Source organism: Eretmochelys imbricata, chromosome 10 (genome assembly GCF_965152235.1).
Source record: "Eretmochelys imbricata isolate rEreImb1 chromosome 10, rEreImb1.hap1, whole genome shotgun sequence".
In the NCBI taxonomy this organism is placed as follows: domain Eukaryota; kingdom Metazoa; phylum Chordata; order Testudines; family Cheloniidae; genus Eretmochelys; species Eretmochelys imbricata.
In genome coordinates, this window is record NC_135581.1 from 35770000 (window position 1) to 35795966 (window position 25967).

A 25967-nucleotide genomic window follows, 5' to 3' on the forward strand; every position below is an offset into this window, starting at 1 on the left:
GTACCAGTCTAAGGAAGTGGGGATGGGAGTGGTCTATGTGTATATGAAGCAGAAGGGTATGAGTACGTGGCAAAAGCTAATGGGCCAAATTTGCCCCTGAGACAACTCCATTATCATTAACAGACTTACACCAGGGGCCCTATTTACCCACCACAAGGTGAGAGCAGCTCCCTTGAAGTCAATGGGAGTTACTCATACCTTTTGGGGGGAGGGGAAGAATGGGGCCCTAGGCCTGAAGTTGGCCCACTAGCTTTTTCAGGGATGCAGATGTTGTTACACCAATTGGGTCCAGCATTTGAAGAGTTAAGCCAGGCAGCTTGTCCTTATCAGTAGGCTCAGCCTGCTGTAGCAGAGCAGTTACAGTTTGAATGTAGTACACTCACTGCTCTCAGGTATCCCGAGGCCTAGGAAAGAAGTAGGCGAGGGGGTAAGTCTCTCACAGCTGTCCCTGCTTGAGTTTCCTCTTTGCAGGCTTGATACACTCATTTCAGTAAAAGTTAGAAGCCTAATATCTTTGAGGATCTCCACCCAGATACTGGTGGATGTGGCTGCTATGGCATCCCTCTCAGTCTGCTGCTCCTCTTAGTTGCTAAAATATGGGGGAAGAAGGAATCGAGAGATGCTGATAGAAAAGGAAAGAACAAGACTGATCCAGTGTCTTGGGGTGGTATTCCACCCTACTATGCAAGAGAGACCTAGGTTTGGCACTGGGACTCCTGCTACCTGCATAACATGACTCGGGTGGGAAGTGCTGTGATGGCAACATGCGTGACAAGCTGAGAGGAATGCACAGAGGTAGACGAGCTGGGTCACAGAGCAGTGGGCTGTGCTCACAGCATAGGACACAGCAGGCAGAGCTGGTTAGAAAACTGACATTTTCCCCGCAAGAGAGAGAAGATAGGTGAGGTAATATGTTTTACTGGACCAACTTCTGTTGGTGAGAGAGACAAACTTTTGAGCTTACACAGAGAGTACCTCACCCACCTTGTCTCTATAATATCCTGGGACTGACCCAGCTACAACAATCCTGCATTTCCCTACAAGAAATTTTTAATGACCAATCTTCATTCTAAATGTTTTGGTTGATTGTTTTTGGTTTGAATAGACATTTTCCTGTGAAAAAATTCAGTGTTTGTAAAACCATATTTTGGGGCAGGAAAACTTTATGCACAAAAAATGCTAACAGCCAGCTGTAGCTGCGGAATACTCGCTCCCTAAGACAGATCTCCCTATGTGCTTGCCTCCAGAACCACAATCAGCCTTGTTACTGTACTAGGGTAGCCTGCCCCTTTAAGAGCCATGGAGCCTGTGGCTAGCCAGCCCTATTCAATTATCAGACCCAGCTGTTGTAAAGGCTGAGCATGCTCAGCTAGCTGGAGGGAGATGTGCTCCTGCAGTAGGTCCTGGAGCATGGCTGGGGGGATTGAAGGGAAGGATGTATTGCTCTTTCATCCCTGGAAGAGGCCAGGGGGAAAACTCTGGGAGCTGTATGCCAGGGTGGGCAAAGGAATTGCTCTGTTTTGGTGTTTTGCCTATTTTGTGTTTGAGTTAATAAACTGACCCCTGCAGGAAAGGCCTGAAAGAGACTTAGGCATGGCAGTGACAAAGCCTTGACAAAGGCTTGACAAAGCCCTGGCTGGGATGATTTAACTGGGAATTGGTCCTGCTTCGAGCAGGGGGTTGGACTAGATGACCTTCAGGGGTCCCTTCCAACCCTGATATTCTATGATTCTATGAGTGAGCATGTCGTGTGCTGGGGAGACAGGCCAGCAGCCTACAAGCTTGTATCCAGGGAGCTGCTGCTTTGGAGAGTTTGAGACTGTACAGATTTGGGCACTGGGAAGGCATGATGTTCACATTGGAACATTTTCATCATGTCGTTGTGTCAGCAAATCACATTTCAATGTGAAGCTGGCATGACACAGTTTTGCCAGATCCTAGCATTCAAAAGTAATGTTAGCCCTCCCCACCCACAAAAAAAAATCATGAGACTAGCTTAAATGTGCGTTTTTAAATACGAAAATCTCTCCAAAGGTATTTTTGTACTTGCCTTCTGGTTTTTGAGACTTCAGGGTGAAACTGAGTCACATTTTCAGGCTTTCTCTGCAAGCATCATGACTAGAAACTTTCTTTTTCTTTTTTTTAAATAAAAGGTGAGTTTTGTATAGGTTTATAGATTATAAGGCCAGAAGGGTCAACTGTGATCTCCTAGTTTGACCTCAGAAAACAGGCTAGAGGACTTCCTTGAATTAATTCATGTTTGAACTAAGGCAGATCTTTTAAAAAAATATCCAGTCTTGATTGCCAGTGATGGAGAATCCACTGTGACCTCTGGTGGTTAGTTACCCTTACCTAAAAATTTGCCCTTTATTTCTAGTCTGAATTTGCCTAGCTTCAGTGTCCAGTCATTGGATCTTGTTATACCTTTGTCTACAAGATTAGAGTGTCAAATATTTGTTCTCCATTAAGGTAATTAAGCTGTGATCAAGTCACCTCTTAACCTTCTCTGTGTTGAGCTCCATAAGTCTATCACTGTAAGGCAGTGTCAAGAAATCACTTGTCTCCATGACATGGCCACACTGATGATGCAGTGTCATCATGCTGTGAGAATGTCATGACACAACAGCAGGATGCTGGGGATCAACCCAATAAAAATGGGGGTGACCCCAGAAATGATCCCTGCAAGAAGGATTTATATGCTATTAAAACATGTCCACGGCTGACAAAAAGGTAGGACATTGCATCATGATGTGGTGACACAAGGCCCAAAGTTGTGGAATACTAATCTCCAGGAGACTAACTTTTGAGTATGGTGATTACAACGCTCACCAGGGCCAGCGTTTCAGACCCCCAATGAGAGACGCTGTGCGGAAAAGTGCTGGTAACTTCTACCCATTTGCTCAGCACTTACAACACCCACAAAAGGAGCATATTTGACACCCATGGTGTGCCCCTATGGAAAAGATATGCCCCATGATGCCAATTCTCACCATTTTATGGGGGACTGTTTGTTATTGCATGAGAATAAGAATTTTTGGGGGAGGGGGAGATTAAAGGAAAGCTTTTAGCACTTGTGGTTGCAGAGAAAAGCCTAGAAACATGCCCCAAGTGTTGCCTAAAGGTTCAAAAGGCTGCAGTCAAATCAAGGACCGCAAATTATTATTTTAAAATCAAGCTCTTGACTTTTGTGGCTCATGTGACTCATAGTTTATGTTCATTGAGGGTGAATGATGCTGGTGTCATCAGGCCCCTGGCACCTCCCCTTTGGCTGGGTGCCCACAGGCACCCCGGCCAGGGACAATGTATCTGATGCCCATAGAGGGACTTTGGGGGTGAAAGATGGCCCTGGGGGCAGAAGTGAAGTGCTGCAGGGTGCCCGCTCCCTTTGCCAAGGCATCATGAGTGGGAGGGAGTGGAAGCTGCTGCCCCTATATTAACCCCACACTCCCACCTCACTCGCAGATCAGGTTTCTCCTCCTATTCAGGGGAGCTGGGGTCTGGTACCGTATGCCTGAGGGGCTGGATTGTTCTCCACCCACCCGCCCACCCCCACTGTAGGAGGGGTGGAGCGTTGCAGGCAGCGGAATCTTAGAGTCACGGCTTCCGGTGCCTGCCCGGGACGCATTGGGGACCGGACAGCACGGAGTCCTCCGAGCTGCGGACCGCGTCTCCTAGCAACTAGCCAGCAACACCCGGAAGTGGCTTGAATGTCGCGAGGGTCCGGTCCGCTGCCGTTTGACTGGGATAGGAGAGAGTCACTCCCTGCGGTGCGGAGGAGGTACTTTGGGGGGGGGGGGGGGTGAAGGTGAGGGCGTGGGCTGCAGGGAAGGGGGCTCGGGAGGAGACTGGGAGGAAGTCATAGTGGCGAGGCTGCAAGGGAAGGAGCAGGAGGGGTCACACTGGGGAATTGTGGGAGGGAGCACTGTGGGGGTCACGCTGGGGGAATGTGAGAGGGAGGGATCATGCTGGGAAGAGGTCACGCTAGGGGATTGGGGTCAGTGGGGAGTGGTGGTGTTGTGAGGGCAGGCAAAGGGTGACACTGTGTGGTGTGACCTGTGGGCTCACAGTGATGGTGGGGGCTGCAAGGGAAAGTATGTGGAGTATATTGGTTGGGGAGCGGTTATTGTAATCTGCTCTCCTCTGTTTCATTGCTCTGATGAAGGGCATGTCTCTCTCTCAGGTCCTTGCACTGTATCCCCCATTCCCTGATGCTGGCAGCTCCCCTGTATGCTCTGGCGACCCGGATAGGGTCAGAGACAATCATAAAATCATAGAATATCAGGGACCTCAGAAGGTCATCTAGTCCAACCCCCTGCTCAAAGCAGGACCAATCCCCAATTTTTGCCCCAGATCCCTAATGGCCCCCTCAAGGATTGAACTCACAACCCTGGGTTTAGCAGGCCAATGCTCAAACCACTGAGCTATCCCTTCCGCCATGAACAATGAACACCCACAGTCAGGCTCCTTCACCCCTGTGCTTCAGTCCTATCTTACTCTGCACAGATCCCACGGTCTGGTGGTTCTCCTACCTCTGGCAAGCCAAAGCCATCTGAGCTTGTGACAAGAACTCATTAAAACAAAGGGGCTGAAATGCCCCACAGTGATTTCCTCACCAGAATGAAATACGCTGGCAAGAGTCATGCAGGACTTTATATAGTCATGAAGGAGTTAAAATGAAGCCTAGTGTGTAAGCCTAGTTATTTCTGCCAGCCTGAAGGAAATTGCAGTGTACACCAGTTCTGTGCTTGTACATATTCCTCCTCCAGGCTGGTGCTCTGCTTTAGATGCTCGTTAGAGAGTTTCCTCTGCCAATGGCTCCACAGCTTGTATGCCAGCTCTGGAGGCAGAGAACTCTCCTGCCTGTTGTAAGCTAGGAGGCAGCTTGGTGGCAGCAAGCTCACAGAGCAGTATTTGAACAAGGATCTCTCTTGCAGGGTTGGAAATGGATTTTGTGCTCTTGTATGGTACTAGCCTGACATCCCTGTGGACTGAAGTTCTTGTATTCATCTCCAGAGTGTGTACAATCTCCCATTGTTTCTTGCTCCTGTCCTGGACAAACCATGTCTAGGGATGAGAAGGGAGTTCAGGCTCATTCGATCTTTGGCTTCTCAACTGAGATAGCTGACAAGGTGGTTAAGTGATACAAGTTGTTGAGGTGATTTTGTGATGTGGACAGAAATAATGCTAGGGAGGCAGAAGAAGATCACAACACATTTCATAGAGGCAACTGAACATCCAATGACAGTAGCAGCTTTCACTCGCTTCCAACCAGTACTGGATTTGAGCTGGCAACACTGTCATGCTCTATGTCCGTTACCAGTCCTCTGACCCAGCCAGTCCTCTGGGAATGCTTTCTCTGAAGATTCCTTCGGAAAGAGTCAGATTTGAAAAGAAGAAAATGGTACCTTAAAGTATCAAGGTTTTTAATGAGTTGAGTATGAATTATACAATCAGTACCTTAACCTTTGTTTATTTTTATATTAATGCATTTATTGTATGGTGTCCCCACATTTTCCATTTCCAGTATTCCAAAGATTTTCATATAACTGCATTGGAAAAGTTTGGGAGCTGGGGAAAGGTGGGGACACCTGAGTAGCAGGTATCTACGAGGGAGCAATAGGCAGTTTGGGACTTTGGTAGAATAAGTACATTTGGTGGATGTTTCTGCTAAAATGATCAGCAATGAAATACTAGGTTGTGGTGACATTTAAAATATAATCCTTAGTTTTCAGATATAACCTGTTGAAATGAATGAGGCAGTTTACACTGCAAGTCACTGGCAGAGCTGGAAATACAGCCCAGGTCTCATGAGTTTCCAGGTTGGTTCCCTGATTGCTAGAATATGTTGCAGTAACCTATTAAAATGATACAATTTATTTCCTGTTGTAGAGATATTACATGTCCCCTTAAAAGTAATATTTGAACTCCCTCTGCTCGATTTCCAGCAGTTAACAAACACACATATTCAGAGCACAATCAAGGGGGATTAGCTCAGTGGTTTGAGCATTGGCCTGCTAAACCCAGGGTTGTGAGTTCAATCCTTGAGGGGGCCATTTAGGGATCTGGGGCAAAAATTGGGGATTGATCCTGCTTTGAGCAGGGGGTTGGACTAGATGACCTCCTGAGGTCCCTTCCAACCCTGAGATTCTATGATTCTATTAAATAACTCCAGGTTAATTTTGGGGGGTGAGAGGAGAGAAATGCAATCAATGTTTCCCAAATAGAGAAGGGAAAAATAGAGAAATTTTATCTTCATTCTTCTTAGTGGGGGTTATAAAAAGTTGAGAACAAAATAAATGTAAAGCTATGTGAAACAGCAATTTGTTTCTAAAATGATGGTTGAATTGGCAAGGACTCTGTGGAGGGAGAGTAGCAGAGGACACTGGAAATCTCTTGCTGTAATAGCACTTTAAAAACTGCTGACGCTACCTGGAAAATTTAAAAATAAAAATTCAGCTTTAAAGGTACACTGGCAGGATAAGTGTCACCATTTGAAAAAAAAATATCCCTACCTATGCCATGTTACTAACAATACCTTAGACTGTTAAAATGGAACCATCTACAATCTTCTTCACCTTTCACTAATAATTATTTGAGGTTCTTCTAAGATTCCACTTCCTCAAAGGCTCTACATCGCAGAAATTATCCCTCTGGCCCAGGAAGGAAGGATGTAACTCCCTCTGTGGCTTGTGAATGCTGCTCTTGCAGTCAGCCCGAGGGGACTGTCAGACAGTGAGGCAAGGCACTCCACTCCCTCAGGAGCTAGGGGGCTGTCTGCTCTTAGCAACATTCAGAGTTCTGCACCTATGTTGCTACACTAAAAATCCCCAGAAACACACAAATGCACCCTCTTTAATGCAGGTATTGAGGTGGACTCAGCTGTTGAGAAATGACAGGGAAAATTCAGACCCGGGAGATATTCGCCTTTGATAGCAGCAATTGTGTTGCTTGCCCCACTGCCAACACATGCCAAGAAAACTTCACCTTTCCGCCTCAAGGGGCTGAAAGGAATTCATCCATGAGCAGTCAGTTCATACCATTGCATTTGGCAGGCTGATGGTTATGTGACTTGTCAAGTGACTTAACTTAATTGATCCCCACCACCCTCCCCATCAAAGACAAGTGTATCTTTTCCATAGCAAATTGCCAGGTGCATAGATTTAGTAGATCATTTAAACTTTATTAAATAGAGAGGAAAACACACACATGAGGAACCTCCCTGTTCTGTATACTCTCAACATGTTATAAATATACTGTGTATTTCTCTTTCCAATTGACTGCTCCCATCACAAAGATGCCAGCCTAAGGGATTCATAGAGTTTTCACAGCCCTAGCACAGCACTGAAGGACAGAAAAGGACAGCAGTCACCAGATGCTGATTATTCTGAGGAAGCACCCTCCTTAATGCAATTATATTTCTATTAGATGCTTCAGCATTATGTAAAGAGACATTGTCAGCTAATTCAAGGCTCAAAATGTATTTATTTATTGTTAAGGTAATTTATAAAGCCATAGAAATGTGTTCTCCCTGAACTGAGGAAAAAAATCTACTTTAGATTGCAGGGTGGTCAGGGACTGCTCGCAAAGCAGGGTTAATAAGTGAATATAATATTTGCCCTTCTTTAGGACCTTCTATCCAAGGAATTAAATCAGACTTTAATCAGTTAAGCCTTCCGGTCCCCTTGTGAAGTAGATCAGCAGTTGTTATTTTACAAGTGGAGAAGCTGGGACACAGAGACATTAAATGACATGACCGAGGCTACACAGTGAGTCTGTGGCAGAGCATGTCTCCTGCTCCAGTGACATAAGTGAGGATATAAGTCCTCTTGTTTCAGGTCATAAGTCAACTTCTGATTGAAGGAGTTAGGGAGAAACATTACCCTACAGGCAGGTTATTATACAACTATCCATGTTAAGGTTTCTGCTCCTTTCTCTGGGCCATGTACTGCTGGCTGCTGTCAGAGACAGGATACTGGACTAGATGAACCTCTGGTTGGAGCTATTTCTGCAATTTGCATGGATCTTAGTGCAGAGTTATGCGAGATGATTCCAACACTCGCAAAATGCCCTTGTGTTGGAAGCTCCACTACAAGGTCATTTGAAGAGCTTGTGTTTATCAGAAATGTGCCAAGTCCCTCTTTCACCTATGTTTTGAAATGCCACTTGGCTAATAGCACCAGTGTCAGCTTCTTAATCTAAGATGCAGAGGCAGTTTTCAGCTTGCTCTTGAATTTGGTGTTTTGGAACTTTACTGGATCTTCTCAGCAATGGCTTTCATTAAGCTCTGGGTTTTTTTCTGTGCCTTTACCCACTGTCTCTAAGTTTTATTTTTGTATTTATTGGCAGGTATTACGTTCTTCCAGGATTGCTGTCATGGTTCTTAAAGTCTTCTTCCCCTCTTGCTGTGCCACAGCAGAAAGTGGCCTTTTGATTGGCCGTTGGATCCCGGAACAGAACTCTGCTGTTGTCCTTGCTGTGGTCCACTTCCCTTTTATTCCTGGCCAGGTGAAGCAGTATCTTTCTGAGGTCCAGCGGGTGACTCAGGTCAATATGTGTGTGCTGGGCTCATGGAGTAACAGCAAACAGGAGAAGGAAGAGGTCCTGGTCAAGTTCCTGGAAGATCTCAGCACAATCTTTTCCCATGAGCCCTGGATACAGCTCAACAAAGAGAGAGACAGCAGGGTTTGGAGCTGCTGTATCTTTCAGAAATACCCCAGCAGCCCCAAGGAAGATGAATTCATCTTAGTATATTATGACCAGCGCAAAGTAATGCTTTCACAGTTGCATCCCACAGACAACCTGACCACGTCTGCTGACCATAAGGGAAATGATGCCTCAAAACTAGGTGCTGTGTTTGACACAGTTGCAAAGAGCAAGGTACTATTCATGACAGACAGATACGATGATGGGCCCATCAAGCTGACTCACTGGCAGTCAGAAGGAGTGGAAGCCAGTATTATCGTGGAGCTGATGAAGCAGGCTTCTGTGCCTGTGTGTATGCTGCTGACATTCCTGCTTTCACTTGTCTCCAGTGTCTATAAAAGCAGGTATGTGATGCAAGATGGGGCAGCTTGTGTGCTACATTGAAACGCAGTCCAACCCAAGACTATCAGTATGCACAGGTTTCCGGCTCAACCCCAGCAAGCAATGTGCATTGTGTTAAAATATTTCCGCCTAGGTGGGAGTGAGACAGTCTGAGTGGCCATCAGGGATCTGTTAGCCAACTCAGAGTGAATTTCCCCACAATGAGTAAAGACCAAACTGTACCTCTCTCACAATAGCAATTCCAACCCTGAGGAGCTGCTACTGATAGTAGCCCTACCCTATTTAAGTGGGAGGGCAGGGACTTGCTGTCTGTGATAGTCTCCCTAACACCCGTGGGCCAGCCCAGTACAAGTTAATGTTGAATGGATGATTAGCCTGTGTTGGGTTCCAGAGCATAGCAGCTGGTGGGGAAGCCCCTGACTGAAATCTTCCGTTGGAGCCATATTTACATGGAGCTTGAGGGTAGTGGGGGTGGGATTTGAGTCTGGTACTGATGCAAGGTATAATCTTGTCGTATAGACAGTAACAGTTCCCTCAAACTCCAGGAGGTTTCTGGGGGAGCTATGAGGTTTTGCAAGCTGAACTTCTTCCCATTTTCACTGGGGGCAAACCCTCTGCATCAGCTTCGTGAGTTGAACCATGGGTTCTTCCAGCCACTGCTTGAATGACAGGGTGATGCAAAGAGAGCTAACCGTTCGGTATTTCACCCCAGTAGTTCTGTAGCCAGGATACCCTAATCTCTGTTTGCAGTGAAGTGCCTCTGTAGCTGAGGAACACTGAAATGTTGGCAAACTGGGCATCTAATTCCAACTTTTGACATCAAATGGCACTGCTACAGCCCTGGGACTGGATAGCAGGAGGTTAATAGGAGCAAACTGGATCAAATACATCTTTGCTGGAACTCTGTTAACGTTACTTACCTCGTGTACTGAAATGGAGTTTCATCAGAATGAATATGATGCCTCCAGTGTAACATCCTGCAAGTGCTGGCACCAAAGGGGAAATCTGAACAGACCTGAAGGAAAAAAGCTCTTGCATATAAAGCTTAGTACCACAGCTGGGAAAGCCATCTAGTGAGATTGTGTCGTGTTGCCAAAAAGGGGATTGGTGTTCAGTGTTCAAGCTGGAAGAGGACAGTTTGATTAATCAGATCTGGATAACCGTTACTAAAGCATTCATGGACAAATCTTTTCAAGTATAGCCTCAAGCTATGGGGAATGGAATCTTTTAACAGGTTTCCAATTGTGTAATACTGTCATGAAAAATCACGGTGAACCACTTCATACAGAATGGCTTTTTGGATTTTTCTGCTTCATGTGTAAAGCTGAAACTTATATTTTTTTCTAATTATCTGTTAAAGTCATTTTAGGGTCAAACTCAGACTTGATATAAGTAGATGGAACTCCATTGGTTCCAGTGGAATTTCACTATTGTAGTGGGTCTGAATTCGGCCTTTGATTATACTCATGGTATCATTATCTAGTTGGGTAGAGCACTCAACTGCGAATCATGTGTTCCAAGTTATTTTTCCAGCTCTCCAGTGATTCACTATGTGGCCCTGGAAAAATCACTTTGTCTCTCTCTGCCTGAGTTTCATTATCTGTAAAATGGGCAGAACACCTACCTAGCATAGGTATTTGAAGGTATTAGGCTGGAACTTAAGAGATTTGGGTTCAGTTCTTGATTCTGCCACAAACTTCCTGTATGACCTTTACATATCACTACTCTTTGAGAAATTCTGCGCATGCTCTGCAAACTCTTCCTCCCGCCCCAGTCCCCCCATGCTTTCTGCATCCATTGCTCCTCAGCTGCAGGGGGAGGGATCTCTTTACAGGGAACTGCTCCCCCATACACCCAGACCCTCCCACCGAGCCTCATCCCCCCCACCTGCCCTCAAAACCTCCCTTGTGAGCCCCACTCCCCTGGCACATGGACTACCCTGACAAGCCATCCGGATCCTCACCATACCAAGCTCCAAACAGTTGCACTTGAATCCCCACCCCACTTAGTCCCACTCCCCCAGCATCTGGACCCTACCACTGAGCCCCCCCACACCCAGAACCCCCTGCTGTGCTCTATCCCCCCCACACCCAGACACCCCTTCTGCTGAGCCCCAACTACTTTCACCTGGACCCCCCCTGCAGAGTCCCATTACTGTTGCACCCAGAAAGCCCCAACAAGCCCCTGTGCATCCAGATCCCCCCTGCACCTGGATTCCCACTGAGCCACCTGCACCCAGATTGCCCCACACAGAACCCTTTCAACCCACACCTGGATCCCCCCACGTTAAGCCTCTCCACACTTGGATCCTGCCTTGCTGAGCCTGCCTGCCCACACCTGGTGCACTTGGCACAGAGGGGCAGGGCTCTGGGGTGTTTCTGGGACAGGCCCGGTCCTTGCACAGTGTCAAGGTTGGGTGCAGCCTCACCGCTGAGTCCATGACCCCAGGGAAAGCTGCACAGTGATCTCCCACCTCTGTGCAGCCAGTGGCCTGTGTTCCCCAGTGCTATGCTGGAGCCTCCACATTTATTTGACAAATAAAATTTGCAGAATTTTAAAATATTGTGCGCAGAATGCCCGCAGGAGTAATATCACTTAATCTCACTAGGCATCTTGTTTAAGCCTCCTTTGTGTCAGCCTACTTGGTGCAAGGGTCATAGGGCAGTTGTAAGACTTCCCCCCTCTCTCCCGCACCTCCCATGGAATACTTCCAGTCCTGGGCGGGGGGCATCTATACCTGGCATAGAACTGGCTCCACCAGGTCTGTGCTGCCTCCAGTCACTGGGGGCGTTCCAGGGTTTGGAGCAGGGGCAGGCCAGAGGAGGGAGGACCTGCAGCCTGGTGATTCTGCATCTCTACAAAGCCTCCTAAGAACCACTGAAGTCTGCCCCTCCAGCCCTTGCAGAGAGGAAAGTGGTGGTTGTGGTTCAGATTTTGAACCATTTGACTTCAGAGAAACTGTATATGGCAATGAGTTTTGACAGTCACTACTGTCCCTGGGGTAATTCCTTTTGGTAATGCCTGTGGTGATAGAATTGTATTTGGTGAAGACATATGCGGTGTCCTCTCTCCCTGAGCTGCTGCAAGTGTCCTTCACTGAGTGCTTGGGGAGCTTCAGTCTGCACTTTACATATTAAATGCTAGTTCCTTCCAGGCTGTTAAAATCAAACCATGAGGTGATGAGTCTGTTATTGCAGGTGTTGGTTTTGATCTATAAAGGTCAAATGATTTGGGTCCTGGCTACCTTAGATACTTCAGCTAAGGGTACCTTAGGTACAGTCTTGTACCATAGTAGATGAGATCATCTGGGGTGCTTGAGCTAGCAGTTCTCTGGTTTAATGAGAGGGGGCTTCCGGCAGGGTGATTTCAGTGAAGGGACCTCAGTTCTGGAACTCACTACTTCGCCTTGTGCTGACAGAGACCAAGTTTGCTGCTTTTGGGGGCATGCTGCAAGACTTATCTGTCTTCCCAAGCTTTTGTGCAGTGAGTGGGTTAGAAGGGGTTGTTAGTCCTGACAGGCTGGAGGATTTGATTACTGAAATCCACCCAAACCGAGAGTTTTTTGTATGTTTCTTTTAGAATCTATACCTGCACATGCAGATAGGATGGCACATATACAAATCTCATGAATAAATGAGATTTCCCTGGCAAAAACATAGGCTGCATACAGTGATTGAGACTTACAAAATGCCCACACATTGTGTAGCAGGTACATTGATCTGAAACATAGGCTTCTCTTCAGCACCACTCTGTGCCTAGTGGTGGTAATTGCAGCTTAATTTTTAGGGTTTGTATGCAGAACTTCCATTAACACTGAAAGGTCTCCAGTGCATTGTTAGGAGCATTAGAATAATTTAATATTGTGGCAGTAAACTCCACATGTTCCTCTTTTTAAAAATAAGCTGCTTAATGGCTTCCTGTTGATACTATCTAACCCTCAGAGTCCTCACCCAGTAGGGAGGCTTTGTTCCTGGAATTGTAGCACAGAGCAACAAGGCAGCCAAGAGGTTCTAGTTAATGGAGCTTTCACATTTGTGTGCAGTCCAGATTCAAATATGTTGCTTTTCATCTAGAATCTGTGGTATCCATCCACAGTCTTGGAACAAATTATCTGAACTGGAAAATCAGGAGTGTCTGTGCAAAGTACGTTAAATTACTTACATTTGGAAACACCCCCAATATCCACTCTCGTTGCTCAGAACTTTTCCATTTAAACAGTGTAACGATATAAAAGCCAGTCATTCTGCTCCATATTAGAATTTTCTGTTACATTTATAAGAAACCAGTCTGCATCCTGTAAGGCTGAAAATGTAAGGAGCATTTGTGGTAACTTGTCTTACATTGCAGGGGTAATATAAAATCCTGGAATTATTTTTGGTTTTCTTGCTTGGATATTATTACAAATGGAAATTTCCATAGCTGATCCTACAATCGCTTTATTGGTCTCTTTCTCTGTGTGTCTGGAGTAGATATATTTTCAAGATTACTGCTTTTTCTTTCTCATTTCTTTTGGCTAGGAGTGAGGCATGGAGGTTGGTTTTGATGAAGTTTAGTCCTAAGAAAAGAGAGAGAATCAGGCATAGTACAGACAGGCATTGCACACCCTTCCTCAAAACAACATTTTAAGCATCCTCTGTTATTCCAGTGCTGAGCTTCCCTTGAACAGTGTCTGCAGACTGAAGTGGTTTTGTGATTTGGACAAACATCCATATATGGTAATATTCTTATCACCTCTCTTTGCTTCTGCATTGGGTCCAGGATTAGATGTGACATTGATCTCTCACAAAGTTCAGTTGTGACATGATCTCATAACAAAGGTCCATGGAGATGTCAAAGACATTGATGTCAATATCAACTATCAAAGACATTGGAGAACCAATCTAGTTTCAAAATGGCTTGTTTCTCACATTTCTTACCAGTGTTCAAAGTAAGGGGTAGGGCAAGGAAGATTTCCAACCCCCAAATCAGTTACCTCCTGGGAGGAGCTTGCAGAAGTTGCCTGGAACAGTGGGTTCTTCAATTTTGGCCTTCTGTGGACAACCTCATTGGGAAGGGGAAGAAGATTTCTCCCTTTGTCCTGCATTTGTAGCAGGATTCTTTGCCCCAGCAAATGTTCTGCAGGCCATAATTTGTGAACAATTGGGTTAGAACATGATCAGAAAAGAGAACTCATCTCCACTTGTGCCTCATTGCATCTATGAAGCCAGGTCTGCCAGATCAGTGGCCAGTGTAATAACCTTCTGTGCTTCCCCTCCTCCCCCTATTCTTTCCTCTGTCACTTTGGATGTTACACACTGACAGGCCAGTTAAACAGCAGTGCATTAATTTGACTTTGAGGTGGATGGCTGTACTGAAGAGCAGAATTATTCAGAGGCCCTGAATTGAGGAGAATGATTCAGAGTACACTGCATGGGATTCAAAGCCAGTGCATCTAACATCTGAATTGGCGGGGAGGGCAGGAAGCCCTTCAGGGATCTGGGTTTTAAACTGATAAACCCGCTGTGAAGTGCAACTGAAGAGGCCCAGAGGTGCACCCTCACTGAATCCTGCAGTTCTCAGCCAGCTGCCCAGTTACTGTTTGTGGGTTGTATTACTCTACTCGTGGTTGGATAGCTAGAATGATGTATGAATTGCAGCACAAGGTCCAGTTGGTATGTTGTACTGTCCACTTTTAAACACATGCTCCTGCTGCTAGATCCCAGGCTAAATTCAGCCAACTGTAGTTTGGAGAAAGCAGATGCAAGCCCCATGGAAATCCAGATCCAGCAGTTATGTAAATTCAAGAACGAAGTAGGGTAACTTGCGCTGATTTGGCATTCAGCGGGGTTGCAGACTGAGTTAAGCTTACATGAACATACCAAGGAATTGGAAGGGGTGAGTGAGGTCCTTGAAAAGGAACTAATAGATGGGCATAGAGAAAGAAGCTCACTTACCCTTAATGTAATGTATGCTGCAGCCTCCCCAGTACTTCCATGGCCAAACTAAGCTCCAGTGGAAATGGGTGAAACTCCTATTGACTTCAGTAAAGAACTGACCCCCACTTGATAATTTTTCCTGCTTAGCCATGCTGCAGTCAGACACTTTAATAGACAATCATGATAACTAAGGCTGGGATTTTCAAAGACACCCAATTTTCAGTGAAATTCAATATGGGTTGGGTGTGAATAATTCCAGCCTAAAAAAAGGCCATACTGTACCGTTGCTCACTATGCAAACCTCCCACTAGTGGGAGATCTGCTGAGGATTGAGGGTAGCGTGCATACACCCTGACCCACAAGCCATAATTTAAAAATGGAATTCAGCCCTCTCTGGAGAATGAATTTGACACAAGGGACGCTGGTAGATTGGCATCTTTGTGAGGGCAGAGTTAAGGTAATCTCAGTGTCTTGTTTTGGAAGGGCATTGCTTAGTTTTCTAATGGTTGAAGGTTTTAAAAATTAGAGATTAAAAAAAATTATTTTGCACCCAAACCAGTTATGTGTTTGCACAACCTTAAATTCACCTGAAGTAAGTGTTTGGTGTGGGAATTTGTAGAAGCGTCATACCACCTGTTTCGCTGGCAAAAGTATCAGAGAGGATTCCCCTTGTGTTTCTACAGAGTGCTGAAGCTTTGGCCTTTGTCTTTCATCTGGAGTAAACTCTCAACTTGTGAACAGTTGGGGCACCGACTGGAGCACCTCCAGATCATCAGCAGCAACAGGAAGGCTCAGAACCAGACACAACTAATGAGGTATGGTGTATTTGTGTGTGTTTTCTGACAACCCACTGAGTCCTTGACCCCTATCACCAGCTGGAACCTTCATCATCCGTGTACCAACCAATTTCTTCTCTAGCTTTAAGGAAATCCAGCCTCCTCTGGCTCTGGTACTATCATATAGCTGATACTGAGGTTGCCACCCACTTGTTTTCCTGCGCTGAATGGTTGGCTTGTTTTTTATTGTAGAGGCAGCTTGTATTGTAGCAGTAATATGATTTTACAGGAATATGTGGGGGTGGCTTTACTTTTTTGTGGAGTTGCAGTGTGAGAGAGATTTTTACTATCCCATCAGTCTCTTCCTCATATAATCTCTTCCCCCTCCCGCCACCAACACATACTTGTGCCTCCAGAATATCTCTGCTATGCTAAGGAACATTTAAGTTTCCATCCAGAAACGTAGTGTCACTGAAGCTAGCGTGGGAAACAGGACAGGGACGCACTGGCAGAGCTGCACAGGGCAAACTTGCTCTGCGGTTCTGTAGAGCATAGGTTCTCAACCTTTTTCTTTCTGAGCCCCTCCCCACCCCACCCAACATGCTATAAAAACTCCACGGCCCACCTGTGGTTTTCTGCATACAAAAGCCAGGGCCAGCGTTATGGAGTAGCAAACTGGGCAATTGCCTGGGGCCCCATGCCACAGGGGCCCCTGCAAAGCTACATTGCTCAGGATTTAGCTTCAGCCTCAGGTGGCAGGGCTCAGGGCCCTGGGCTTCAGCCCCATGCAGTGAGGCTTCGGCTTTCTACCCATGGCCCCAGTAAGTCTAATGCTGGCCCTGCTTGGAGGCCCCCCTGAAACCTGCTCACGGCCCCCCTGGGGGCCCCGGACCCATGATTGAGAACCACTGCTGTAGAGCCTTTGCTTTCACAGGCATTGAATTAATCAGATGGGATATAAAATCAAGGTTCCATGGCACTTGCCACAAAAGTAAGAGTATCAATCCCCACCCCCTTTTCCCAGTACTCTGGAAAATCCATCCTCTAGTAACTGAAGACAAGGAGTAGCAATAAACATCGAAGTAACAGGAAAACCAGGCAAACACAAAACCCCATAGTGAGTAGAAGAGGGAGACGCAAAGATCAGAGATGGATATAGACTCCTTAAGGCCATCACTGTGCAAATCTTACTCTATGTGGTGCTCAGATACTGTAGTCATTGGCTCCAAGGGAATACTTAAAATACATGAATAGATTTTAAGGCCAAAATAATATTGTGATTATTTAGTCTGATTTTGTGCGTAACTCAAGCCATAGAATTTCATCCAGAAACACTTGCAGTGCGGAGGGAGTTATTCTACCCTATTGTGTAAGTAAACATTTATTTAGCCCAATGACTAGTGGTTGAACTGAGGCATACCTTTTTAGAAAGGCCTCTGATCTCTAATTAAATACTCCAAGTGATGGTGAATTTATCATAGCTGAATCCCAAATTAAGCGCTTACTTAACATTCTTCTTGGAATTTCAATCCAACTACTCAGTCACCCTGTGAAAACCTGTTGTGTAGTGTTCTGGCTTAGCATGGATGCTGTATTTGACCCCAGAGACAGCAGTATATTAGTGATAGGAAAGCAGCCCCTATTCTGTGTATACCAGGGTTGGCCAAACTCACTGACCGTCCAAGCTGCATACAACTTCAGAAGTTTGAGAGCTGGGGCACACGAGCCAGGGCTCAGGGCTTCAGCCCATTCCTGCTGAAGCCCGAAGCCCTGGCAGATGTATCCCAGAGGGCTGAAGCCATGAGACCCTCCTCCCTGCTGGACAGGTGCTCCTATCCGACCACCCCACTGCAAAACAGAGGTCCCGAGCTTTCCTTCCTCCCCCCCACCGCCCCCCCCATTCTGGTAGGCGGAGAGGGCTTGCATTTTAATGGTAAAAGAGGCTCGCGAGCCACAGTTTGGCCAGTCCTGGTGTATATCTTCAGTAAAGAGTCTTGATGACCTTCAGAAATGAAAAGCGCTGTGTAAATGAAACTGGTGATGATTGTTATCCAAACATGAAACAGCCTTCTTCCTGTGCTCTAATTTTGTTCTTCTGTCTCCTGAATGCAGGAAAGCAAACATCTTTGTTTCTCTCCTCATTGACATGGCTCTGGGAATACTGCTAATGTCCTGGCTGTACAGAGAGAATCGGATTGGTCAGCTTGCTGACACACTCATCCCAGTGGCTGATGTAAGTCTGCCTGGAATCGTTTGTACTTCATCTCTAGTGTAGAAAGTGAACAGCAGTTCATACTTGTGGTAATTGTAGAGCAGCAGGCCTGTGCGTGAGGATTTCATGCAGAGAAGAGAAGCATTGACAGAAGTCACAAAAAAATTAGGTCTCCTCAAAAGCGATTAAATCTTCAAACCAAACCTGTTGAGACTAATCAAATGTAACATTGCTCTCCTCTGAGTATCCAATGAATACAAATTAGATATTTTCTGGAGGGCACTTCCTGCTCACAAGGTAACAATTACATCATGAGCACAATAAATAACTTGAAGGCTGGAGAATGGAGTGCTTATCCGCCCAGGACACTTTTATTATGGAGTTAACAGGAAGTGCCCTCAGGCTGTGTATCTGGGAGGGGGGAAAAGTTAACCCAGTTAGGTCTCAGAAATCATTAAACTGGGGGAAAAAAACTCGAGAAGTTGAGGCAGCTATGTTTGGTGAGAGCATGTTGGTGGTGAGTTCTGAGGGCAGTAGCTAGTCAGGGTAGGTAACACTGAAATTCTCTCTCAAGTGTGCTAATGATAGATTGGGGAATTCACCTTCTCCTGTGCCATTCTCCAACCTCAGGCCCTAAATGGCCAGTATAAATTACCTAAGAACAAGCATGACCCATAGCATCCTGTTTTTCTGGCACTAGGGACTTCTCTAAAAGGCTAATTAGTGCATGGGAGGCTAGTGCACAGCTTGCCATGCACTAACTAGCCATGTAGACAAGCCCCTAATTTCTTATATTTTGAATGTGTAACTTGAACATACGTGCAACCTTTGCTCCAATTTAACCTTTTTTTTTTTTGGGGGGGGGGGTCTTTTTTTGGCTTGGGAACATATTGTTTTGTGTGTAAATTATTATCTAAGTAGAACTTACCTTTAATAGGTAAAAGACCATTTTGTCATTCAGTGGAGCTGAAAAAAAATTCAAAATGTATGCATCCTGCTCTTGAGTTGCAGCGTTTGTGTCATGATGTTTGTGTCAATGATGTGCTGGTGTTCCATCATTTTGTGACTCAGCATTGTCGCATATTGATGAATACTGTGATAAGGCTGCACAACATCATCCCTTCTCTGTCCCTTCCCTTTGGTTTCTGGGAAAGAGGGACAGATCTTTCCTTTTGTCTTACAATGCCTCTGCTGCAGGAGTCCTCGCTTTACTGTCTCCAGTTTCTGGATGGGAAGGGACTCCAGTCCAACTTATGAGGAATTCCATCAGCAACTTATTTTCTCTTCTTCATCCACTTATTGGGAGGAACTCACAGCTTCCCTGCTGTTGGTTTCTTTTCTCAGTGCTCCTCACACTAATAACACATTGGGCAAAACTAGTAGCACTCTTGTGATCATCTTTCTGTATGCGACGCAGACACAACAAGCAAAGTGTCTACCATGCACTTGCCACACAAGAGCTTAAAGTGGCTCATTACTATTGTCTAGTCGAACTTTCAAGGGTGGACCCAGTTTCAGCTGCTCAATGTTGCTGGGAAGGGGGGAAGAGAGGGTGATAGTTGGAATATAAGTCTCCCCTTCTAATATTTGATCTAATGGTAGGATTAATGTGAGGCGTAAACTCGGAACCTTTTTATACATTGTTATTCTGAAGTCTGTTCCCATGTGGAGATCTTTCAGCTGGAAGATCACCTGCCCTCTAGTGCTCTCTGCAGTCTGCTTTCTTAGTAAGTGTGAGACAACAATGACTTTAGCTCAGTTCCCATGTGTACAGGTGGACTCAAGAAGTGTTCCATCTGCCAGTGTTAATGGCAGATGGACACTCTCATGCTCAAAGTGCATTGGATCACACTACCTGTCCTGGATAGGAATGCTGTAGGAGTTTCTCATTTTCTCCTCTTCAATCATGCAGATAAATCATTCACTCCCACTTGGATGTTGCAATATCCATTACTTACCTAAGTAGCCTATGATGTCTCAGAAATACAGAGAGGTGTGCACTCAAGAGCTTACTTCCCTGGAGATTTGAACTACTCCCTTGCTGTACGTTCTTCTCAGTTTGCCCCTCCCTGTTTGTCTAAGGTATTGCTTTACTTCTATGTCCATGATTATCGGTGAGATTTCATGCCAATTACAATTTCTCCTTGCTTCAGGAACCTGGTTTCTTCACTGTGGGCTCCATGGGCACATAAAGCCTCTAAAGTCACTGGGAGCTCTTTCATAGACTTCAGAGGGCACAGATCAGGTGTCAAGTGCACATAAGAGGTGGGCCTGAGCCATTCAGAAATATCACCGTGATAACTTCAGCACATGTGGTGCAAGACAGCACCATTTTGTTTTCCAGTATGACAGCAAAATCTCGTCTGATCAATCCTGCAGTGGGTTTCCGGTAGCTGCTGAATTTTTATCTGGCATTCATTATCCCTCGCACTGGAGCTCTGTCAGGCTGGCTAAAAGTTGCCAAGTTTGGTAATAAAAACTTCCCCAATGTTTTGGATTATTATGACTTTTCCCAGTGCTCCAGGCTATCCTAGTTCTGAAATATACCCTTGGTCAGCTAATGGCATTGATCTCTGGGCTTCTTTTATCACTAGGTCTGATAGTAAAAAAAATAGGACGACTTAATCCGTTACCACAGTTCCTGGCCTTGAGAGAAGAGAATTGCCTCAGTCAATTTTATACATGCAAGCTTTTAATTGTGTGGGAAGAAGTGCAGTGCCATAGTTTTCCTTCCGTTCTCCTATTAATCCCATTCACGGCGAGCCTCTTCTCTCTTGCCTCTCTCAGGTCTATTGCATGCTAATTGGAATCCATCCAGCATACTGTAGGTTAGACTCGCCAAACCTTCCATTCCTTCTGTGATGGAATGCACCCTTGTATTCACATCCAAAACACTACTGTAATTATCTTTGTATAAGGCACACCTTTGGAGGTATCATTTGAAATCTCATAACATATCATGGTAAAATGCTTGTGGAAACATTATGTGTGAAGTTGTTAACATAAGCTGACATCATGTCTAACATGTGTTTCCCAGATAAGTTTGGGAAGTGGCTACACCAATTTTTCTAAGACAAAGAGCAAGCTGATGCCCCAGCCAGGTGTCCACAAAGCTGATGGGTCATCATCTGTCAAGTGGCCATTGTTTGGCAAGAAAGAGGGGCAGGGACAAAGAGATCTACATCTTAGCAAAGAAACAGCATGAGATCTCTTTGCTCCACCAGCCCGTCTCTTGGTTCTCAGTTGGAAATGCTTTTCAGAGAGGGACTGACGCTATTAAAAAGGAGGGGCAAACACCCCAAGAGACCCCCACCTCTCTCTCCCTGTCCATCTCACTCTTTGCACCTGAGAAGACAAAAGAAGCAGCCATTGGACTCTGGAGGAGGGGTCCTGACCTTAAGAGTTTGGTCAGTTATACTGTTGGAAGCATATGGTGAGAAATTTTGTTTTAAATCTAGTATAGTTTGTCAGGCACTAGAACGAGTTTTATCTTTATTTTTCTTGTAACCATTTCTGACTCCTGTACCTCATTGCTTGTACTCCCTTAAAATCTCTCTCTTTGTAGTTAATAAACTTGTTTTGTTGTTTTATCTAATCCAGTGTGTTTAAGCTAAAGTGTCTGGATAACTCCATTTAGGGTGGCAAGTTGTGTGTATATTATTCTCTTAAAGAAATAATGGACTTAATATATTTGGACTGTCCAGGAGAGGGCTGGGCAGTATAAGGCATAATTTCTGGGGGGGGAAATCCAGAACTGGGAGTGTGTTGGGGCGCCCTGCTGTATAACGAAGGCTGGTGAGAGTCAGGGTGTGACTGGCAGGCTGCAGTTACACAAACACATTTGGGAGGGACCTGCATGCTAGCAGGCTGTTTGTGAGCAGTCCAGATTGGAAGCTACAACACTAAGGCATTGCAAGGCACCCCAGGTTGCATGGCAAGGGTGACCTAGCCCCCGACTGGTTTGGATTGCACTCTGGTATGTCACACCTTCCCACTAGCCCTGTCTGTGGAGACAAAAAAAAATAGGTATGTCACTTTCTCCTTTTCCAGCTGCCAGCACTGTAAGCCCAACCTGCTGTGTGGAAATCAAGCTGTGCTCCTCCCCCATCATTCCTCATCCCCAGTGATAATGATTCAGCACGTAACTGACAATTGTCGATACTACACAAGACATCATCGGCTCCAGCTCCCTCTTTCACAGCTTGACTAGCTGTGCAGTGCTGATTATAATAACAAGTTGCTTTTGTCAGTAACTGAAGCAGATGTGATTCAGAGGCATCTAAGGAATAGCTCTGTGCAGTACAAAAGGCCTGTTTTGGAGTCAGCTGTCTGAATGTATAGTGGAATAACCTTTCTTAGTTCCATATCTGCCCTAACCTCCTCCTACACACCTTACCACTTCCTCTGCTCAATCCAAGCTTCCCTGCTGGCAGCTCCAGACTCTGCCTTCTTCCACACTGCCCCTTCTCCCAAAAGCCTCACAATAGATCTTCTACACTAAGTCCTCTTCCCTGTCTGAAAAAGAAACAAAACCTTCTAACTCCCCATCTTCTCTGTGAAGTGTTGTGGTTAGAAAGGCCAATCCCACATCCCATGCTGTCTATGTTCTGTATTAGTTTTGCTCATTTAAACTGTAAGGTCTTTGGGGCAGACACCTGTTTATTACCTGTCACAGATCGTGCCTCAATTAAAACATGCTGAATATTTCTGATCCTATACTAGTGATAACTGAATGCATCTCAAGTCAGATTTTAAAACAAGTCCTTTGTCGGTTATATTCTGCTAATCCATAAATAAAACAAGGAGAAAAGATGTTAATTTTGTTGTTATTATTATTATTATTATTATTTATTATTTATTAATTATAGTCCAGTAGTGCCTAGAAGCCAGGGCCTGTTCTGCTAGGCACTGTACAAACATATATCAGAAAGACAGTTTTTAGCTTTTGAACAGCTATGGTTTGCTCTGAGTTTTATGAGACCTCCCATTAAGACAGGTTTCAGAGTAACAGCCGTGTTAGTCTGTATTCGCAAAAAGAAAAGGAGTACTTGTGGCACCTTAGAGACTAACCAATTTATTTGAGCATGAGCTTTCGTGAGCTACAGCTCACTTCATCAGATTCATACCGTGGTATTTCCACGGTATGCATCCGATGAAGTGAGCTGTAGCTCACGAAAGCTCATGCTCAAATAAATTGGTTAGTCTCTAAGGTGCCACAAGTACTCCTTTTCTTTCTCCCATTAAGAGCGCTTCTTTGCCTGTGCCTGTGCCCCGCTACCTATCCTGAACGGGCCTGTCATTCTCCTTTGATGCCACACCCATGGTCAAAGTTTCTATTGGAAAGAACAGGTGCACTGCAGTTAAAGAAATTCATTCCAGACTGAGCTGATCTAAACTACTTTAGCTGTGTTCTCAAGGTTAGTGATGCTCCCACAGCACTAATGAATTAATGAACTAACTAATTAATGAAATGACTTCCATGTAATGCACTACATTTCATCTATTAATATCCAACACATTCACTATTAACGACTGCACCTAGAGGATCGGACTCTTAAAGTCATGTATTTTAGTCTATTTCTTCTTGCTGTCCATTGGCTCTAAAGCATCCAACAGCAAAAAAAAAAAAAACCCCACAAGAGGCTACACCCCAGGGCCTGCAAAGTACAAACCCTACAAAGTAACAACAGCCATGACACAATGCAGGAATGCTCAGCAATAGTCAGGATTTAACTACAAACTGGAGTCATCTAAGGACTCCAGTAATTTTCTGTACCAGAAAACAACCTTGCAGAAGGACTGCTCTCAAACATTTAAATGTTTAATTAAAATTAAAAAAAAAACTTTTGCTAAGTTACAGCTGCAACATTTTAAATATTAACGGAGTTCTATTTATAAAGTATCTGGCACTTCTTTCTCAATGAGGGCCAGATTCATTGGTACAAGCCAGCCCTGGCTTGCAATGAGTGTTTTAAGGGATGTGAGGGGAAGGGAGAGTGGATGAGATGAACAGACAATCCTGTTGGCAAGGAAAACCATGTTCACATTGCAAATGTAACCTGTAACTGCTACTAAACGAAAAGTATGTGTGGCTGTTATGTTTATAAATTCAGCAATGTCTGTGTGACCCTAGGATGAAAAGACATGAAAAGACATGCACATGCATCATTGGAAGATTAGGTCCATAATCCATCAGTCTTGGGTACCAAGTCTAGATTCTCCTGCATAATCCACCATTGTAGGCATATGTTTGATTTTGGTTATGTATGTGATTTGGGCATCTAACTCCCTTAGGCTTTCTCGTCACTGACACAAAGATGTTTTTTTAGATCAAGGTAACTAACGTGATAGTTATCTTGTTGTACAAAGTGGAGACAAGGCACTTGTAGTGTTTACTGCGAGGTTACTAGCCGAGATCTGCCCTATGTCCCCCTCCCATGGCTGACCTCACCTAATTTATCTTGTGGGAAACACTACAAGTGCCTTGTCTCTACTGTGTTTTTGCAGCAGGATAACTGCACACCTTATTGTCAGTGAAGACATAGCCTCAAGCTCTCCTGAAAATCCCAGCCTATTTGTATAGCAGTCTTCCTCTGACCGATTTCTCTACCCATCTTAACTATTTGATCATCTCTAATATATGTCATTTTGGGTAACCTGCTTACTCAGCTCTCAAGAGTTATCATTACCCCATGAGATCCTTCTGTAAAAATCACCCAGGTTGCTCTTCTCCCTGCAAAGGGGTTGTCAGAAGCACAATCTGTGATTTAATTTCTGACAAGGCTTCTAAGGAGATCCTGCTCTTAGGTGGTGGTATCTTAAGATTCAGACAGGTTCGCTGGCTCATTGTGAGGTATATGCTATTTCTCATGTAACTCCTATAGTATTTTTTATGCCTCTGAGGCAGTTTTTCCCCAAAGATTTTAGAGGAATGGTGAGATTTTTCCAAAGCTATCAGTGCACGTGGGGAGTGTTGTGCCCGTACAGTGTAATTAACATTGCTTGTCTCCTTATATTGCAGCATATAGCCAAAGAGCTCCAGGACCTGCTTCAGTGGCTAATGGGAGTGCCAGCTGGTTTAAAAATGAACCGGGCGTTGGACCAGGTGTTGGGCCGGTTCTTCCTTTATCACATTCACCTGTGGATTAGTAAGTGCAGTTGTTTAACCTTTCATCTTTCCTTCTCACTTCTCCCTCCGTAGTGTCTAAGATTGTCTTAGTGATGTATAATGAATCAAAATTTGTATTGCAAGGACATACTGGTCTCTGAATCTTTCTGGTCTGGGATCGTGAGCCAAATTTGGATTCATGGAATCCACACAGGGAAATGTTATGAATTATACCTGATAGGACATGCACACAACTGCTGCGAATTATACCTGATAGGACACGCGCAGTATCTAAGGAACACTCCTCCTGGTGCATGATGTGCTTGCTTTTAGACAATGGTGGGCCCCAAACCAAAATGGAGTCACATGTGCTAACTTTTCCTTAACAGAAACGATGCAAATAAGTACAGTGCTCAGCTAGTTACTTTGCAGAAAGTAAGAGACATAGTGGAGCTAATTTATTTGGTAACAGTGATGGTCGGTGTCCAGGAGTAGGTCCAGGTTCCCCTGTAAACTTTATCTGCACTACCCTTTGTAGGGCAGATAACAGTGTGGTGGTAGGGAAATTTTATTTGGGGGTTGAAGTACAGGACCTGTCCTGTAACTGACTTCAGTTTAGTTTACAGCACTTCTAACTGCATTCTTCCCCCCAATTTGAAACAGAATCTCACTGGTCATAAGGATACCTTTTATGTTGGAAAATAGCCACGTTGGACACAGAATCCTTAGTAACTGTGACTGTCTGTCTGTTAATGAATGAAACAGAGCTCTGGTTTTCCAAGATTTCACCCTACCTTGATGATGATCAGAGAAGCTTCATGCCACTAAAAATGTTGCACAGACCATTTTCACAACAACTCCTTTGTGATGGTTTCTGTTGGAGTAGGAAATTTTGGTGAAAATGTATCAGT

General features: G+C 44.9%; 1 protein-coding gene across 4 annotated transcripts in view; it reads left to right on the plus strand.

Annotated features, from left to right (window-relative positions):
• Positions 1 to 384: 384 nt before the first annotated feature.
• PIGQ (phosphatidylinositol glycan anchor biosynthesis class Q) overlaps positions 385 to 25967 on the plus strand; it is a 51986-nt gene continuing 26403 nt past the window's right edge. Inside the window, exons 1-5 of one of the 4 annotated variants that reach the window (XM_077827911.1) lie at positions 385 to 427; positions 8347 to 9047; positions 15644 to 15775; positions 17849 to 17969; positions 24970 to 25096. In XM_077827911.1, coding sequence (XP_077684037.1) covers positions 8374 to 9047; positions 15644 to 15775; positions 17849 to 17969; positions 24970 to 25096 — 1054 coding nt within the window. In that variant the 5' untranslated portion in view covers positions 385 to 427; positions 8347 to 8373. Of the gene's footprint in view, positions 428 to 3573; positions 3779 to 5243; positions 5431 to 5724; positions 5820 to 8346; positions 9048 to 15643; positions 15776 to 17848; positions 17970 to 24969; positions 25097 to 25967 lie in introns of those variants that run through there. The other 3 variants (XM_077827913.1, XM_077827912.1, XM_077827910.1) reach the window with 3 other exon arrangements.